Raw genomic sequence first — 20,298 nt, forward strand, 5'->3', positions numbered from 1 at the left:
TGATTAAATAAGATTACAACTTTTTAGAAAATGTATTGAAGGCTTATTTTTTCAGGAGTTTTTTAGAGGATTAGTTTAATAATTAACCAACAAATATGCTCCTGCTTTCACCAGAATCGGTTCACTTAATCCTTCTTTAAGAACATAAAGAGATCAACTTGACTTGTTCTATGTATCCTGTGCAGTCTTAAAGTCTTAAAAGGCTAGCAATCAACAGCCTTCCCCACCATTTATGCAGCTTGTAGTACAGATTAATAATTAGAATTTAAGAGCATACTTCCCTCTAGAGGAGGAAAAATTACCGCAAGGGCAATGCAAAGAATTCCTATCACAAAACGAAAAAGGTACCCAGTAAGGAAAAAGTTGCCTTAGGAGATTATGATTCATGTATAAAGCAAACGTGACTAGCGTGATAACTGGCAACTTAAACCCATTTATTATATTTTTAACAAACAAATACTTTTAAGAGATGTAATTCCAACTTGGTCCATTGGCCTTCAAAGAGTCTTTTCTAAATCACTAATATGCTACACTTTTTAATTGCAAAAAAGAAATTTATGACCATCTGTTCCAATTCTCTCATTCCATAGGTGAGAAATTTGCCCCCAAAGGAGAATGGCTTACTCATTTCCCCAGCCAAGAGAGGGATCCCGAGCTAGTGGCTCCCCTAGCTCCTTAAGCAAGCAAGCTGGGGCAGCAGGAGACAAGCTCCCAACATTACTGCCAATATCAGTATCATTTAATGAAAAACCAGGTTGGGCAAGACCAAATATCTATGAACAATCATGCCAATCCCTGGGGCGGGGGTACTACTGTATGTACAAATTCTCTGTTGAAGGAAAGTATCATAATGATCCTTTCACTGTGGGAGTTTGTCAGCTTCCCAAGTAAGCAGAAGTCTTGTTTAAACTCAGGACCATCTCTTAAAATCATTTATCTTAAAATTTTTCAGCCTATATTTGAGAAGAGATGGCAAATTTGTGACTATAAGCCTTGGTTTCAAAGTCTCCCATTCTCATATATTATGATGACTTGAGATTGAGTAAATTCATTAGTCCAGCAGTCCCCAATCTTTCTGGCCCCAGGGACCAGTGCTCCTATGAGCATCTAATGCCTGATGATCTGAAGTGGAGCTGAGGCAATGATGCTAGCGCTGGGGAGCAGCTGTAAATACGGATGAAGCTTTGCTTACTGGCCGCTCACCTCCTGAGGTGTGGCCTGGTTCCTAACAGGCCATGGACCGGTACTGGTCCAGGGCCTGGGGACTGGGGATCCCTGCATTAGTCAATTCATTTTTGGCTGAGCACTTTGTACAACAGTCAAATGGTCTCACATGGTCAAAGTCAAAATGACAATCTAGTTAAAAACGCATCAGTCCCATTGGCTTGAGTACTGTACTAATGCCAAGGGTCTGATGACAGAAGAGTGCTGCAGTGGCAGCACCGTAGACTCAGACATAGCTCAGGTTAGTCACCTTAAAGTGGAGCCACTAGTCACTGAAGGGTAGGGTTTGAGGGCACAAATAAATCCACATCAGCTCGCTCCTAGTTTTCATTTTTGTGAATATGAGGGATGCATCCAATTGATGTAATACCCTCAAGTTTGTTTTTAAAACACAACATATTATTCGCTTAAATATTTATTGAGCATTTACTATGTTTCAGATACCATTCTAGGTGCTGGGATATAAGACAGAACAATGATCAAAATCCCTGCCTTTACATTCTAGTCAGAGGTTGGAAGGTGAGGGAGGGCACGCAATATATACAGTTGACCCTTAACGCCAATACGGAGGCAGGGAGGCGGGGGTTAGGGGTGCCCATCCTCCATGCAATCGAAAATAGCAACAGTTGACCCCCAAATATGTAAATTCCCAGTTGCGGATCAAAAACATATAAATAAGTACAATATGTAAGGAAGTTAGTTTGCTTAGGAGCTATAGAAAAATAATGTAAAGGTAATAATGTGTCAAAGGAGCCCGTAGGGAAGTGGGCAGACCACAATTCCAAATAGAGTGTTTAGGATAGGGTACTGAGAAAGTGGCATATTTTAAAACGAAGATCAAGTTTGGCAGAGCTAAAAATCTATCAGCATTTGTTCAATATACAAGTTCTCTAACTGCATCTACTGGTAGAATCTAAATATCAGAACCCAAAAGACATTTTAAGTGACACTTCACTAGGCCACTACCAGTAGGCATTACAGTTCTGCCTAGACCTACCTTTCTGGCCCATATGATTAAATCACACCTTGATGCCAAGGCTAAGTTACTTAAAAATAGTAAGATAAAGATACAGACACTTACATAATATAGGACTACTATGAGGCAAGCGGTTTTGAGGATTTAACATACTTTAACTCATTAACAAAACCTTTTTCTTATAGAAATTTTTTATATAGCATTAGAGAGAATAGTATCATAAATCCTACATGTGCATTACCAACCTTTAGCAAATAATGTTCTGCTGTTCTTGCTTCATCTACCACTTTTCTTTAGGGATAGACACTGGGATAACGGAGTATTTTAAAGCAATCCCAGATATCCTGTTCATTTCACTCAAAAAGACTGCAGTCTACATTCTGAGAGAACAATTTTTTGAAGTGGTACAATACCACTGTCATATCCAATAAAATTAATAATTTCTCACTATCATCTAATACCTACTCCATATTTAATTGTCCCTATTTGCCCATCTTTTTACAACTGGTCTGATCTTATCAGGACCCAAATGAAGTCTACCACATTGGAATATATGTCTCTTACACCTTTTACTTATTATAATAGTCCTCCCTCCTGTTTTTGTTTTTTTTTTTCCTCCCTTTATAGATGCTCCCTTATCCCAAATTTGGTTTTTATCCTAGCATTGTTTTTTCTATTCCCATGTGCTGTGTATTCCCTGTAAATGTTGGTTACATCTAGAGGCTACACAGAGTCAGATTCGATGTTTGCGTGTGTATGAGGGGCGAGGAGAAGCAAGATACTTTATAGGTGGTTCTGCGCATTTCTTTTTATATCACAACGGAAGCGTCTAAGTGTCTGGCTATTCTACTTTTAATGACTGAGCAAAGGGTTCCGTTATTATCAGCCTGATCCATCCCTTACGAAGTTCCCCAAAGCTCTCCCTAGCATCCTTCACAACAGCTCAATGAGGCAGGCACTACTATGATCTTCATAGTAGTCAGGCATTTGCCTACTTAATGGAAGCAGGTTCTGAAAACCTGAAGCATCCAACCCACAATGAGGCCTGCACCTGAGGTCAAATAGACCCTTTCCCACCTTTCTAATTCCTGAAGCACTCCCATAGTGCCCTTTGGAACTCATAGTTAGACATCAGCAAAAAAGCCATGTATTCTCAACTTCTCCAAGTGTTCTCTTTTCCTTAATCCATTTAAACTCTAGCTCTCCTGAGGGTACTATTTCCCTGCTGACCCCTAATTTTCATGTCTTCAGACACCACTTACTTCCCCTTCCATGTTGCAGGCATTGATGCTACTCCCACTTTCTAACCACTTCCCCACTCCCTGAAGATTTAAGCATGTCTCTCACTGACACTCTAAAACTAGGCCTGTGCTGACACAGATGGCCTTTCCAAAACCTTGGCTTCAGTTCCCTGACCTTCTGGCCTTCAAAGCTTTTGTCTGCCACTCTACTGCAGCCACTCACACCATGGCTGTACCCTAGACATTACCACCAAGGGCGAGCCTCTATAAGTACAACTTTACACATCCCATTCTCTGGCCTCCTGTCTCTCCAACTTACGCTCTTTAGCATCCAGACTCCAACAATTCTTTGGCCATAAGGACCTGCCATATTTTTCACTGACAAATTTATAACCCCATGACAGCTATACACAGAATTTATAAAGGCTAAAATTTCACCCAAAGAAGATAATCAGCTTTTAAACAAAACTAGTAAGTAGCATTGATATAAAACATGGAAACCCCTCAGAGATCTAGAAACAGCCCTGCTTACACATTAGATGACATACTTATCATTCTGAAAAAAAAGGAGAGAAAAAGAATTTTGTGGCTGTGTGGCTATATGAGGGCGACCTCCTCACAATCACGGCCTGCCGGGATATGGATAACAAAAAATGAAGGAAAGACGAAAACCAGTCAAGAATTCTACAAATTCATGTCTCAATTCTTCAAATTCAAGCCCAGAGGTTTCTGCAATACTGTCAACCAGGACTAAGATCTCTGGAGAACACAGATGCAAGAAAGGCATCTTTTCCTTTGGAAACTAGCTGAAATGATTTGTTACCTGACATTACAATTTCCCCTGAAACATTTATGAAAGCTTTTATGTCCAAGGCAACACAAACCCAAAAGATATGGAAGTTAAAAACTCTAACCAAAATATAGGGAATACGATAACCTAATCCAATTTACGAGACAGAAAGTGGAGAGCTCTTGCTTTACCATCACTCACGGTTGAAAACCTATCCATTTGATGTGGTCACAAAACATCTTCATGGAAAACTATACTTTAAGGAGTAGAATTTGCTTCAGCTGCTGATCCTTACAACTCTTTCAATCTTCAAAAAGTAAACCCCAGAAATCAAAGCTTGATTGTTCACAGTACTTATTTACTATGTGTATACACAACTAAAAATTAGAAAACCAGACAAGCTTTTGAAAATGAAAAGGATTTTTAGTTATGCTGTCAGAGTCCATGGCTTTGCGATGTCCTTACACTGAATTTTTACCAGCTTCTAAAAGAACTTTTTTCTAACTCATTTGCTGGGCCAACAGGTTAATGAAATCACAGCCACGAAACAGGATAGGCCTACACCCAAAAAAACAGCAAGCTGCTTGCAGTGAATTCAACAAAACGCTTATGAAAAGTGGAGATCTTGTCAAATAACTTAGTACCAAATTATAAAATTTTTCAATCTCTTGAGTCCACCTTCAAGTTATAAAGCTGAAGAAAACTTGACGTCAGCCCTGAACCATGGTTCACACTTGATCAGACCTAGGCAAAAAGCTGCCATATGTCCCATTTCTTCACTCCAAGGCAATGCTCAAATGCTGGAGTTTCTGGGCCAGTGAAATTTTTCTTCCTAAACTGTTTCCTCAAAGGAAGAATAAGAACTAGAGCAACACAGGAAATAACTGATTTTGTGTTTCAAAGAAATTATTCAAATTTCTCACTGTAAACTTTTAGAAACACCTGCATTATTTGGAGGGACTAGAAAAATCAACAAAATATTACAGAAAATTGATACATCTAACAATTGACAAAATTATGTCCCAGCTTTTGGGCCAAGAGACCCAAACCTCATCTCTCCAAATGTAGAGTAACTGTACAACCAATAATCCATGGACATAAAACCTAACTGTCAAGTACTTAATATTCCATTGCAATAAGCAAGTGGCCCTGTAAGTTTACCTAATAGGCTCCTTCTTCCAAGCCTTCTGGTAGGGGACAGAATTAAGGGAAACATAGTTTCGGACAAGTTTGGCAAGAATACTATCAGTGGTTTCTACTCTGCCACAGCCTACGGTCCAGAATCCAAACAGGGAAGCAGCCACATCAGCAAGAGAGTTATGAGAAAATTGTTCCTCAAATTAGAATCCTCCACTGTCCCAAATCTGGCATTTTACAAGCCACTTCCTTCTGGCAGCAATGTAAACGAGAATGAATTGTCCCTAAATCCTACTGACACTACTTTTGCCCAAGTCACATTGATACAACTTAGAACTGCATTAGATTCACAAAAAGATAGCTCTGAGGAGCTTGACCACCTATTTCGATTACACCTTGTCAGAGTAAGACCAAACCAATACAAGAACTGGAAGATCTCGAAGATAAAATCCCCCAAAGCATACAGGATTGCTAAATTTGTTTTGTATTCTCTTTGGTTAGAGAGGTGACTATTGTGTTTCATTGAAATCATATTTTGAAATTTTTTAGTCAGGAAGGGAAGATTCTATGAACGTAACAAACTTAATTTTAAAAGCTCAGTTGACACTCCCATATCCCCATCCTCCAATAAGCCACCAACTCCCAAACAAGCAGATGCAAGCTTTAATTCAAGGGAAACTAAGTTTATTTATAGAAATCGTTTCTGATGCAAGGGCCAAAATAGGCATTTCCAATATAAAGTATATGGTAAAAATACATGATCATTTCTTTCAACATTTGTGTTTCGTTACGATCTCACCCTTATTCCCTCCCCCCACAAACCTGCTCTACCCACAATCCTTTCAAACACAGTAAGTCTCTCAGTTGCTTAGGTCATACACCCTTATATCATCCTTTGCTCTCCATGGTCTTCATATATTCCCTAGCACATCCACTGTACTCCATCTTTGTGTTCTATTTAGAATGCAATCACTCCCGTGGGTTACTACAATAAATATCCAACTGGTCTCCCACCCTTGCTTCCAAGTCAATTCTCCAGAGGCCAGAGTAATAGTGATCCTTTCAAAACAGAAAGCAGATTATTATCATTCCTCTGCTCAAAACCCTCCAACAGCCTAACATCAACTGATTTCATCTGTTTTCTCCCATGGTTATGACACTCTAGCCTTTTGTTTCTGGAACATTTCAGGCATATTTCTGCCTCAGGGCCTTTGCACTTGCTGTTTGCTTTGCCTAGAATCCTGTTCTCTCCTGATATGCACAACTCGTACTTTTCAAGTAGTTGCTCAAATATAGCTTCTTGGTGTGGTCTATTTTGAAACTGCAAACTCATACCTACCTAGGCATTCTCTCGTCTCTGCAATATTTCTCTGCAGAATTTATCACCTGCTGGTACACTGTTTTTACCTATTTTGTTTAATGTCTTCCTATTAAAGGGTAAACTATCTAAAAGTAGTAATTTTTGTTTTATTTACCGCTGTATCCCCAGCACCCAAAATACGCAAATATTTGATGAATGAATGAAAATGCCAAATAGTTGAACATGAAAAAGCTTATAAACTGGGAGGTCCTAGCTCAAATAAGAATATTAAAGATGAAGAGTGAGTGCCTGATAAATGATCATCTATACACACAGAACAAGTTGCAATGAATGATTACATCAACAGCCAACTAAATTCTCTTACAAGTGAAACTCCCTTTTACAGAAACCATGGCCTTATAATCAAATTATTTCAGATGGGTCTTTGGCATGTACAAACAAAGCAAAAAAGAATTTGCCCAACTTTGTTCAAAGTGCCTTTATACTTACATAAAGGTTGTGGATGTTAATTACATTTAAATATTTAAGACGCTTCAAAAACATATTGGAGGAGAAAAAATATATTAAAAAACTGTACAAAGTTCTTCATTAAAATAGCTTAAATAAACCCTCTGTCAATACCAGAGAGAGCCAGTGACAGAATCTGAACAACAGAGCTTAGAGTTTTTTACATAATTACATGAAAACACTTGAATCAGTGTCCATAGACATTGCCATAATGATCATTTGGTTAAAATCAATATATCATCTTCCAGATGCAGTTTAGAGTGCAAGCAAGAAAAGTTACTGATGAAAAATCACTGTATATAATATAGTTCTGATTCTATTTGCCCTTTTTTGTCTTGGCTGTCTTCTCCTTTCTTTTTTTCACATGTTTAGGAATTTTGTTTTTTCTTTTCTCCCGCTGGGCTTCTTTGACCATCTTTTTTCTTTCCTGTAAAACAAAAATTTTAATAATCTGTGAAATACAGATAGAAGTAAAAGACTTATTTGAATAATTTCACAGCTGTTTACCTATGAATTGAATTTCAAGTAACGCTTATTATTAATCCAATCAAAAGAGAAGACAATATTTATACTAAAGAAATTTTAGTCTATAGCTGTGCCACCCTGAACGTGCTCAATCTCATCTGTTCTCAGAAGCTAAGCAGGGTCGGGCCTGGTTAGTACTTGGATGAAAGACCAACTAGGAAGACCAGGTGCTGTATGTGGAAAAAAAAAAAAAAAAAAAAAATTAATTTTTTTCCTGAAGTCTAGCAGTTTTTACTAGCAGCAGGAAGCACGATGAGGTTTTAAAAGATGAGGTTTTCTTCTCATAAGAAAATTCCATTCATTTGGAGTATTCAGATTATTGCTACAATTAAATAAAAAGATATATGTAAAAGGATAAAATGTATAACATGAAAAAAAATGATTCTAGTTTGGTGGTAAAATTTGGGGTGAAAATTGTCTTTAAAGTATCTTAATAGAAATTTGAAGAAAGCAAAATAGAAGTATCCATTAAGATGTTTACAACTATTTTTCTTTGTAAGTTTCATATTCTAATAGAATATAAGGTTGGAAAGAGACAAAATACTTATTTCCAGTAGAGAAAGAGAAAAATTGTAATAACAAGTTGGGTATGTATCACGTAAGTCTTAAGACCCACACTTTACAAGATTTAAAGGATTAAGCTAAGAATGAAGAATAATAGTTACAAAGCTATCATGCGTCACTCAATCAGTAGTATCTCTTCTGTCTATAGCTAGGTGGGGAAGAAACAGTCTTTTAGATTCTATAAATGCTGGGCTGGGCTGTAAATCCCCCCTCTTCAGTATTTCACCATGGGGCAACTCCAACATCATTTGTATTTCAAGTGAATGACAATCATTTTGAATCAATGTACTGAATATAGTGTGTCCTCTCCCTGGGCAGTGCCCAAGGAGCTCCTAACAGAAGCCCAGTCTCTAATGTTACCACCAAAAGCAAAGTTCATAAGTTCATGCTTAGGAACTGAAACTACAATTAGAGGTACTTACTAACCACTCATGTTTTCACCCACCATAATCTAGATACTTGAGCAAACAGATATGAGAGTGGCTATGCTGCCATGTTAAATAACAAGGGAGTTTGTGTTCTTAGCTAACCTTTTTATCAACGTCAAGGTCAGTGGTGGGTTTCCTGATGCAGGCATGGTCTCCCTGCTCTTCAGAATCTGTATCAGAACACTCAAAGCTTCCAGCGTCTTCTGAATCAGAACAAGTCTTTTCCTTAACTTGATTTTCTAGGAGTGCAGGGACCTTGAAAGTATTACAGAATCATGTTATTCTAAACCAGTTATCTATTGTTATTAAATGAGTTAATGCCAGAATTCAGATTTTACTCTTGCAGATATACTTTGAAAAACAAGAGCCTATACTGAAACATCGAAAAAGCAGAATGAACATGAGGGAGGAAGCCTGGAGCAGCCATTCCAATAAGGCTTAAGAACGTACCCAAATAAAGAAACTGGGGCTTTACTAGGCGACCTAGGCAACGACAGAAATGTACTACTCCAGCAAAGGGAAAGAGGACCGAGTTGGGATTTCGAAATACAGTCCTGCACTGCCCAGCAATGGAGATACGCTCTGACATGTGCATCATTAGGTGATTTCATCATTGTGTGAACACGGAGAGTACACTTACACAAATCTAGATGGTACAGCCTATAACTGTAATTGTATGTGCTATACTTTTATACAACTGTTAGCATGGTAGGTTTATTTACACCAGCACCACCGCAAACACATGAGTAATGTGTTGCACTATGACAATGCTATGTCACTGGGCAATAGGAATTCTCCGGCTCCATTATAATCTTACGGGACCACAATCATACATGCAGTCTATCGTTGACTGAAATGCTATTATATGGGATGACTGTGAAATACAGACAGAATAAAAAATACTTATTTGGATAACTTCACAGCTGTTTTTCTATGAATCAAATTTCAAGTAACATTTATTGTTAATCTCATCAAGAGGGAAGACAATATTTAAACAAAAGAAATGTTCATTTTTCCCCTAAAGTTTAGAAGTTTCTAAAGCAGAGGAAGCACTTTTTAAAAGATGAGGTTTTCTTTTTATAAGGAAAAAAACCAAACATCTAAAAGGCAATTGTACAAAAAGGTTTCCTAGCCAGTTTTAACAAAATACTCATACTCTAGAATTCAAAGCACAACTGCCCTATTATACCTATTATATCTATAATTCAGAAATGCAAAATACCAGAAATTTTCCTAATTCTTCCCATAAAAGACAGTAAATTTTCATAAAGTAAACTGATCCTTCATGTTTAAGTCTTTAATTAAAAACATTAAAAGAAATAAGAACCACCTTTATTGTTGTTTAAATTAGAAATAATCCCTACTGTTCTAAAATGTAATACAAAACAAGATTGTTTAAAGAAAAAACATTACAGGAATCCAGTACTATGAGACTGCTAAACTCATGAGATTGCTCTTCATACGTACCAGTATTAGACTAGATTCCATTTTTTTTTTAAAGCTAGTTGTAAAAACATCAAGAAGTACATGGTTATCATTAATAACTTGACAAATGAAGCCCAGGATACAAAAAGGATCAATGTCTCAGCTACAATAACAGAACAATTCCGAGGCAGAATGAAAAATAAACCATAAATTTCCATATTTCAGTCTTATGGTTAAGAATGAACACAAAGATAGCATTTCTGAAAAATGCCTATGGACTTTGAATGATCTATACTAACAACTAGATCAATGTGAATTTAATTCTAATAATACCTTACATTAAATTTTATACCCTTTAGAAGAGTTTTCACATAAACAAACAGCAACACATGTTCTTCATACCTTCTGAACACCTGACAAATCTTTCTTCAATCCTGTGACGGTTTGGTATAGAATCTTGTAACCAAAAAGAAAAAAAGAAAAATCAACGTAAAACTAGACAAGAAAATAACACACTCTAATATTAAGAAAGAACACTGTAGGCTAAATGATATTTTGTGGGATTATAAAAAGGTGCCTAAAATTTATCTTATAGTAACAAAGAAAAGTTTAAAATGTAGGTGTTATTCTTGTCCACCAAGCATACAGGCATCAACAAACTCTAACCCACAAGCCAAATTTAATCCCCAGCCTAATGGTTTTTACTGATGAACATTTGCAATCAATTTGATGATGGAAAATTCTAACTTTAAATCTCAATTAAATAAAATGTATTCTCCTCCCCAAAATAACTCCATCTCTCTCTCATTAGCAGACCTGTATAATGAAAAGTTACATTCAATTACTAAAATGTTTTTAAATTTCATCGATAAAAATTTAGAAGTTTTTTTCTCTTTTTTATATAATAGCCTACATAACAGTCTCAATTCTGCTTCTTGGCATGCAAAGCCTAAACTATTTACTACTGGCTCGTTAACAGAAAAAATTTTCTGGATCCTGAAATATGTATATTAATGAATCTAGTATAATAACCATTTATATACTCGACTTCTATACAAATCTTCCTTTTTCTGAAATTATAGTCTGTTGGACTCATTCAAATAAATCAATTCCTTTCATAAACACCAATGAATTCCCTTAACATCCAACGTGCACAAAGGACATGTCAATACTAAGAGAATCATCCATGTCACTAGATCAGAAACCAACATTCAAGATCACAGGTTTGGGATGAAAGCTTCCTTTGTAAACTTGCTTGCTATATACAGACCAAGCCACTCACATTGTCTTGTTGGGCATTCATGGCCATGTCTTCTTCCTTCAATTTCATCATTATATCCATGTCCCTCTCATAATTTTTTACTTCAGTCAAGGTTCTAGGGATATATGCTCGCTTAAACACCTAACAAAAACAGAAGAAAAGTAAAATTGAAACTGTTATTCACATACTTCTCACATTTGCTTAGCATTCTCACCCTCCTTCAGTCATAAAAAAATCTATCCCTATCATCTACAACACTGGTTCTCAGCCAGGCTGTCTGCACACACTGGTGTTGCATCTGCTGTACACTGTTTCAAAGTAATTTGTTATCAAAGAGAAACTAAATATGTTTTAAGGTTACCCTGACAATAATACTTCTCTCTTCTCATTTGCATTCCAAAAAAGTTTTTCCAAGTGGGAAAGGAATGGAGTTGCCTGGCTGTGCCTTACAAAGGAATATGTTCTAACATGTTATAACTGTGCTATAGTAAAGAAAGGTTCAGAACTGCTATGAAATATAGGGTACCTTATATTCATCCATCACACTGATAGCTATGAGAATTAAAGAAAAAAAGCCAACTATGGATCACCTTCACAAAAAATACACTGATTCCTAAGATTAAAATAAGTTTTCTTTTTTACCAAACATAAATATTTAAAATCTACAATGTTACTGAAATCAACATTTAAATCATTTAAAAATTCACATTTGCAAACTAAAACAGGCTTTTTCTTCTTGAATCATATACTCCAATAGGTGCTTTAAAATGTTCTCCATGTAGGGCAATGGGCTACTAGGTGGCTGAGTGGAATGATATAACAGAATGTAACTTATACAACAATTATGTAACATATTACATCCCCAGGAAATATCATTAAAAAAAACTGCTTATTAAAATCAAATTCATGCCTAAACATTAAAAAAAACTAGAAATACAAGTGTTTCCTATGACTGTGATTAGATAATAAATCTTACCTCTTCATCCACATGATCTTGGCTGGACCTTTCTTCCTTAGTCCTTTGAGATGCTATTTCCATGGCCTTGGAAAGAAAACAAAAATTACTTTCCTTCGCATTTGACCTATAGAATATACATCCACTTTCCAATTTTAGTATACACCTGCTGCAATCTTTGTTGGTATCACCTCTTCACACTCCTGAAAGAAAGGACTTGGCGTCCTCTAGTGGTCAGGTTAGCTCTCCATGTTGGACTTCACCAAAAAGGTTACCAGCAACCCCAAAGAAAACGAATAAATCAAACTCATCTAGCCTCAGGGGATCCCTAGCTTTTTCCTCAAAAGTAGTACTACTTTTACTAATTTTTAAATGATTAGCAAAAATATTTACTAAAGAAAAAGTGAGACCCAAAGAATTAAAGAACCATTCCTTAACTCTTGAGCAGTCAATGAATGGAATCGAAGAATACATGAGTATATGGCTCTAATCCTGTTGGCCAGTATAAACTACCAAAAACAGCAATTTGAGCAAACAATGACTAAGACTAAGAATGTGACAAAGATTCTATAGGATTCTTCTGTCTTGTACAATTGTAAAACTAAAGATTTGTTCTCTCTCTATTCGGAATATACAGAAAGAAGGAAAGAACAGTGGTACTAGGTACCTTTTAAGGCCAGACACTAAAATTAGTGTTAGAGATTTTAGGAATAAAAATGATGTGATATTTATTCATCACCATATGTGATTACTTACCATTGCCAGGTACTGATTAGGTACTAGCAATACAAGAATAAAACTCCTGTCCCTTAAGAGTTCATAGTCTAGTAGAGGGTGACAAAATTTTTAAAAACTTAACATAATAAGAAGTGATACAGTGATTACTTCTATTATAGAGTTATAACATGAAAATACAGTTGGCCCTCCATATCTGTATATCTGTATCTATACATGTATCTGTATCCTTCTCCGTGTATCTGTATCTGCAGATTCTGCATCCCCAGATTCAATCAACTTTGGATAGAAAATATTCAAAAAAAAGTGTTACATTGTTGCTGACATGTACTACATAGTTAGGCCTATGATGGCTGCATCTGTACTATACATGCACAAACTTTTTTCTTGTCATTATTTCCTAAGCAATACAGTAAACCAACTATTTACATCATAATAGAAAGTATAAGTATCTCTAGAGCTGTGTATAGTTACATGCAAATACTATGCCATTTCATACAAAGGAATTGAGCATCCTCAGATTTTGGTATCCTCTGGGGGATCCTGAAACCAACCCTCCTCAGATACTGAGGGATGACTGTACGCCTTTGGAAATAATTATTTCTGCCTAATTTCTCCATGAGACAGTTTTGAAGAGGAAACTTGGGGATTTCATTAAAAACTAACCAGCTTTCTATTCTGCTTCTGTAAATATGCTTGTTTTCTGCAAAAGCACTTGCTGCAGGCAAGAGCTCACTCGCACTCTGCTCGATCTGCAAATGTAACTGTTTGTACCTTTGCTCCACAAATATAACTGTTTATGCCCCGAGCAGCACCAGCCTCTTGTAGCACTTTGTACCCTGGCAGCTCCCACTTCCTATAACACCTTGTACTGGCTCGTAATCCATAACTCCTGCCCTTCTGCCAATGTTACTACTTGCAACCACAGCAACTCCCTCCGCTTTGTATCTAAGTTTGAATAAACCAATCAGCTTGCATAAAAACCCTGCATATAAGGAATGTTGCCACTGAGCACACTGCCCAGATCTTCAGAACACTAGCTCCTCTGGGACCACGCATAATAAATTTGAGTTCTCTATCTCTCTGAGTTACTGCTTGGTTTTCCCTGGACTGGTTTTGGGATTTTTCTACAACACTTTCTGAACAGAGCTTTAAAGGTGACTAGATCAGCGGTCCCCAACCATTTTGGCACCAGGCATCGGTGCTCCTATGAGAATCTAATGCCTGATGATCTGAGGTGCAGCTGAGGTGGAGCTGAGGTGGTGATGCTAGCACTGGGGAATGGCTGCAAAAACAGATGAGCTTTACTCACTAGCCTGCTGCTCACCTCCTGCTGTGCGGCCCCCTGCACTAGACAAAGCAAGATGAGCAAAGATAGAAATGGAAGGCATTCCAGGCAAAGGGGAAAATATAAAAAGGTATGATAAAACCCGAAAACCTCTGTAGGGACATATATGGCATCTGTTCAACATTCTACGATTTAGAGGTAACAAAAGAAAAACCGGACATTAAAATAAATAACTTCTGTGCATCAAATGATGCAATCAACAGAGTGAAAAGACAGCCTATGGAATGGGAGAAAAAATCTACAAATCATATTTAATAAGTGGTTAATATTCAGAATATGTAAAGAACTCCTTTAACAAGAAAAAATCTGATTAAAAATGGACAAAAGACTTCAACAGACATTTCTCCAAAGATATACAAATGTCCAACAAGCACGTGAAAAGATGCTAAATATCATCATACAGAAATGTATGTCAAATCTATGAGACACCACCTCACACCCATCAAGATAGCTACTTGAAAAAACAAAACAAAAAACCCCACAAAAATAAAACAAAACCAGAAAACATTAAGGGTTTTCAAGGATGTGAAAATGTGGAAAAATCGGAACCCTTGCGCATTGTTAATGGAAATGTAAAATGGTACAGTCACTAAGAAAAGCAGTATGGCTGTTACTCAAAAAATTAAAGGTAGAACTACCATATGACCAGGAATTCCACTTTTGATTATACATCGAAATAAACTGAAAGCAGGGTCTTGAAGAGAGATTTGTATACCCATGTTCATAGTAGCATTATTCACAACAGCCAAATGTGATATATATATACAGTGGAATTATTATTCAGTGTTCAAAAGGAAAGAAATTCTGACATATGCGATACCATGAACGAACTTTGAGGACATTATACTAAATGACATATGTCGGCCAGAAGAAGACAAATAGTGTATGATTCCACTTGTATGAGGTATCTAGAGTAGGCAACATCATAGGCAGAAAGCAGAATGGGCTGGGGGAAGAGAGAAATGGGGAGTTAGTGTTTAATGAGTATAGAGTTTGTGTCACAAGATGAACAAGTTCTGTGGATGGATCGTGGTAATAGTTACACAACAATGCAAATGTACTTAATACCATTGAACTGTCCACTTAAAACTGATTAAAATGGTAAAATTTATGCTTTGTATATTTTACCACAATTTTAAAAATTCTGATTTAGAAAGGCCTCTGAGAAACAAAGGAAAAGAATTAATGATCAAAGCTAATAACAGGTTTCTTACTAAACATTCATGAATTTTGACAGTCTATATAATCTTCCCTGATGATTAAAGTCAAAAAACCTGGCTTCACCACTGGCTTTTTACTATATTTTTGATTTCCCACCTGTGAAATCAGAAAGAAAAGGTCTCAGAAAGCTGTCAAAGTAAATAAAAAATTTTGAGTCCCTCAGAAATGCCACATAAATGCAAATTTTTGAGTCCCTCAGAAATGCCACATAAATGCAAATTTTTGAGTCCCTCAGAAATGCCACATAAATGCAAATTACTACTACTATATTGTTTTTCTCCCCTTTCTTGCCCCATCTCACCTTTGAGAGATAAGCATCCATGTTCTCTTGTGTAATTGATGGATCTGTGACAAATTCAAAGAGCTCCCGCACAGTCATCACAGCAACACTGTGCTTCAAAAAGAAATCTGTCAGAAGGAAAACATCAATGATAGCTTTACAAGGGAAAAGGTTATTATTCCAACAATTTTACAGAGAAACAAAGAAATAAAAATATACCTGCTCCCAGAAAACAGTGTTAAGTATCACTGCATCAAACGATTTAGTGCCAAGATTTTATATCAACAGCTTAACAGAGTAACGAACCAACACACACAATCAAGCTTGTAGAAAATTCCAGTTTCCACTCACCATTGACATTGGCACAGTCTTTCCTCAAGAATTCCAAGGCATGTGGGTGGTCATGCTCCACAGACTGAGAAACATCAATGATGTACACACCTCCACCACTGTACCTGTGGGCCAGATGAGCAGAGACTGTGAGGCACGTCAGTGACAGACACACTTCCTCAATGGTGCCATGAGGACCAGACATGGGGTGACTATGGGATACTACTACTTCTCTACATTTTTTGTTTAAAAAATTCTATTTTAAGAGCAAGGTAAATAATTTACAAAATAAACAAGGTGGGTATGGAGAAAAGGCCACTTTGACTAACAAAAGGTAAAAATTTCCAAAGTCCTATATGATCATAGTGCTCGAATCAATGACTAAAGTCACCAAAGGCAGGAAACATCCTATATTGTGACCACATGAAAGCCAACTTTAAACTTTAGAATTTAGTATGACGTCTTGGATTGGGATTTTATTTTTTTAAAGGGCATGAAATGACATATGGGAGCTTCCTAAGAGACAAAACATACTCACAGCATGTTAAATTCACTGAGATCTGCATGGACAAGTCTGGCATCCTGATACATTCTTCTCATGTATTGAATGACCTGCAGGTACAACTCCCGAGCCTTGGATTCTGATAACTGGATATTTTTCAAAAGTGGTGCTGGCCTTGAATAAAAATAAAGTGAATAATTAAGATAAAGTGACCCAGAACAAATGTTCTTGCTTTACGCTACATCGTTACATGCACTTCTCTTCTACAACTTATAACTGAACAATCTGAGTCACTACAGATGTACCATTCCAAGAAGTTGTCAAAAAAGAGGTGCTCCCCCAGCTCACTATAGAAAAGATTCCTTCAAAAGCAGGGTGAACTTTGTTTTTCTGAAGCATTTTGAGACTTTAAAAGGTAGAATAAATTAACAACTCTATGCACTAATATAATAGAGTCATAAAAAATATTCCAAGATGAAAGAAGTTATTTAAATACTAAATATTTATATACTGGATAATTTAGAGCACTTAAAAATATAATTCTGAGCACATAATCATTAGGCCTCACACATACTCACATATCATCTTTACCAATGAAACTCATGACAAGAACATGACTTCTTAGCAGGATAGGTTCTGGGCATGGGATCCCTGCTGTGTTTAGCCTGTGATATTAAAACAGATAAAAGGACAAATGAAAAGTCGAAACAGCATCTAAAACAAATTACAACAGCTACAATACACAAGATTAATACTGCTGTTAGGAAACAGCACCAGGGCCTCTCAATTGTATTACTATAGTTCATAAAATCTAAGACACCCTTGATTTTAAGTAGCACCACTATGCACTTCCAAGAATGACAAAACACTTGTAATTCAACTACAATATCCCATAGCCTCTAACACCTAATCTGATTCCAGAGATGTTAAACTGTGAAAAAAATGTGCATCTTAAAGTTGATGAGATACCACTGATATGTATGCAATTACCTTTCAAGTTAATGAGCCTGAACAACAATTAATAAAAATAGTTGGACTCATATGTAATACCTAACTGAGCACAAGATTTCAGAAGGACTTTCTTTGTTTTTTGGTGAGGGTGAGGGGTGAGTCTGAGAAATTTATTTTTCAATTTTTTTTTTCAATTTATTATTTTATATTAGTTTCAGATATACAGCATAGTGGTTAGACATTTATATAATTTAAGAAATGACCCCCCTGCCCCACGAGTCTAGCACTCCTGGCACTATATTTATTACAATATTATTGACTATATTCCCTATGCTGTACTTCACATCCCTGTAACTACGTAAGTACCAGTTTGTACTTCTTAATCTCTTCACCTTTTTTCCAACACCCCTCTCATCTCGCAATCACCAGTTTGTTTCTCTGTATCTAATAAGTCTGTTTATATTTTGGTTGTCCATTTTGTTCTTTAGATTCCACATATAAATGAGATTATACTATATCTGTCTTTCTCTGACTTATTTCACTTAGCATAATACCTTTTAGGTCCATCCATGTTGCTGTAAATGGGATGATTTCATTTTTCTTTTTATGGCTGAGTAGTATTTCCAGAAGGACTTTCAAAACAAGTAGCAGTCCTTGCTTAATACTAATATAGTCAGTGTGTGTCACCTATGCACAGCATGATAAAGCTTCAGATTTTTGAGGAAACAATCTCAGCTAGGTAAGATGCCTTTAACTGATACAAAGGTGTCAGTGCAAACAAATGCATAAACGTGTCCACACTGGACTGAAATAAAGGAAACTGATAAAGAGTTTAGGATTTAACAAAATTGTCTAAAACTCCAATACCTATTTAAAAAATGACACAGCATTCTCGCCACCTGATTAAGTCGCTTCCCTACTTAAAATCCTGTAACAACTCCTTCTCGTCCTTAGTTTAAATTCTAAGTGTTTTCATATGCCTTCCAAAAGCTCTTTAAATGACCCAGCCTTGCTGAATAAATGTGAATTATGGCAGAAATCTTCTGTAATGGGTTCTTTAAACACAGAAGATAAGGTAGCTCCTACTTGTCCAGAAATTTGCTGCTTCTGCTTACCTTAGCAGATCTAATGGAACTGAACAGCCCTGCCACGCCCCTGTCTTTGGACAGAACCACACTGGCATCTGCCGGTAGGAAAGAGCTATAAGCAATGTGCAGGGCACTACACAGACACACACCCCAAACAGTCACCTGATCAAGTTCCTCATTTCTTTTTCTGCCCAAGTTTTCACCATTTTTCTGGGGTTTCCTTTACAATAGCCATGACGAAATCTGGAACAAGAAAAGTATTTGTCATTTGAATCATTCCATTATTCTAGTTTTAATTTTTTAGGATACAGAAATTAAGCCAATTAGAAAAAAATCTGAGCTCACCTGAATTCCCCACTTACATACTTATCCCGATCTTTGAACACCAAAATAGAAGTTTTATAAATTTTGATTGCTCTGCTCTCTCCACTGGCTGTGCTAGCATGGTATACATTAGCCTAATTTAAGTTAAAAACAAAGAAAATTAAGTTTGTGTTAAATAACTACAAATAGTATCTCACTTTTATCTACTTGATTCTATTCTCAAAAGTGAAAAGTGAACGGAAATAACATGCATAAGGAAAACCATCATCCTTTGAATGTGAATTAAAATATGAAACATCATAACAAAAGGTACAGCAAATATATCTCCAATTTACATATATAGTAAAATTCAACTTAAATACACATGAGTAGTTTCAAACACTTATATCTCAAGTATGTGGAAAATATTTGAAAACATTCTTATATTTTATGATTTATGAATTGAATTGTACTGAAAATTGCTTCCCACAGAATGAGTTGCTAACTTAAAAACACCATGTTTGTCTTTCTCCATATCCATATGTAAAGAAAAAAATGAGAAAGACATTTGTCAACTCATAGAAACTAGACCATCACTCCCGACCCCTATTAGTAACGATTTAATTGGGACCTAGGCCTACAGTAATCTGACAGTCTAAGCTTACTGCTGGGCACAGCTAATTGGACTCGATAATACAGTACAGTAATGGTAGTGAAAAGGCACAGTTACGTGTACAACTTCCTACCTAGCCAGAAATATTAATAAAGCCATTTTTAGAAACAGTGATTAAATTGTCCTGACTTGTGTATAGTTGTTTTTTTTTTTTTAGGTATGATTTATTTACTAAGTGCCTTAGTTTCATTTGGTATCTGAAATAGGAAAATTAACATGAAAATCTTGAAGCATCAAAAACAAACAAACAAACAAACATTCAGGCATCTAAAGAAAAGCTCACTTCTTTTCCTGTGCTAATGCAGCCATTGATCTCTGATATGATCCCTCTAGTCAACATCTTGAATAGTATCATTCGCGTTCTGGGATCCAACACCTATTAAGAAATGCAAAAAATAGAGAGTTTAGAAAGGTAGTACCAAATATTTCTCATTGAAGCATTTGAAAATAAACTGAAAAGCATATCTGTACCATGCTATTCTGTGTTGGCTAAATTAGAGTTGCTATTATGGT

General features: G+C 36.3%; 1 protein-coding gene across 6 annotated transcripts in view; it reads right to left on the reverse strand.

Moving 5' to 3' along the window:
• Nucleotides 1-6,035: 6,035 nt before the first annotated feature.
• The window catches only part of RIOK1 (RIO kinase 1), a 24,950-nt gene continuing 10,687 nt past the window's right edge, over nucleotides 6,036-20,298 (reverse strand). For 2 of the 6 annotated variants that reach the window (XM_011367037.2, XM_023534640.1), the window contains exons 6-17: nucleotides 20,069-20,161; nucleotides 19,155-19,267; nucleotides 18,972-19,052; nucleotides 17,349-17,435; nucleotides 16,807-16,944; nucleotides 16,290-16,393; nucleotides 15,960-16,066; nucleotides 12,376-12,441; nucleotides 11,421-11,540; nucleotides 10,541-10,594; nucleotides 8,816-8,968; nucleotides 7,153-7,623 (exon numbers count right to left, since the gene is read on the reverse strand). In XM_011367037.2, coding sequence (XP_011365339.1) covers nucleotides 7,513-7,623; nucleotides 8,816-8,968; nucleotides 10,541-10,594; nucleotides 11,421-11,540; nucleotides 12,376-12,441; nucleotides 15,960-16,066; nucleotides 16,290-16,393; nucleotides 16,807-16,944; nucleotides 17,349-17,435; nucleotides 18,972-19,052; nucleotides 19,155-19,267; nucleotides 20,069-20,161 — 1,227 coding nt within the window. In that variant the 3' untranslated portion in view covers nucleotides 7,153-7,512. Of the gene's footprint in view, nucleotides 7,638-8,815; nucleotides 8,969-10,540; nucleotides 10,595-11,420; nucleotides 11,541-12,375; nucleotides 12,442-15,581; nucleotides 15,807-15,842; nucleotides 16,067-16,289; nucleotides 16,394-16,806; nucleotides 16,945-17,348; nucleotides 17,436-18,971; nucleotides 19,053-19,154; nucleotides 19,268-20,068; nucleotides 20,162-20,298 lie in introns of those variants that run through there. The other 4 variants (XM_011367035.2, XM_023534638.1, XM_011367036.2 and 1 more) reach the window with 4 other exon arrangements.

The sequence above is a fragment of the Pteropus vampyrus genome, unplaced genomic scaffold (assembly GCF_000151845.1).
Source record: "Pteropus vampyrus isolate Shadow unplaced genomic scaffold, Pvam_2.0 Scaffold129, whole genome shotgun sequence".
In the NCBI taxonomy this organism is placed as follows: Eukaryota; Metazoa; Chordata; class Mammalia; order Chiroptera; family Pteropodidae; genus Pteropus; species Pteropus vampyrus.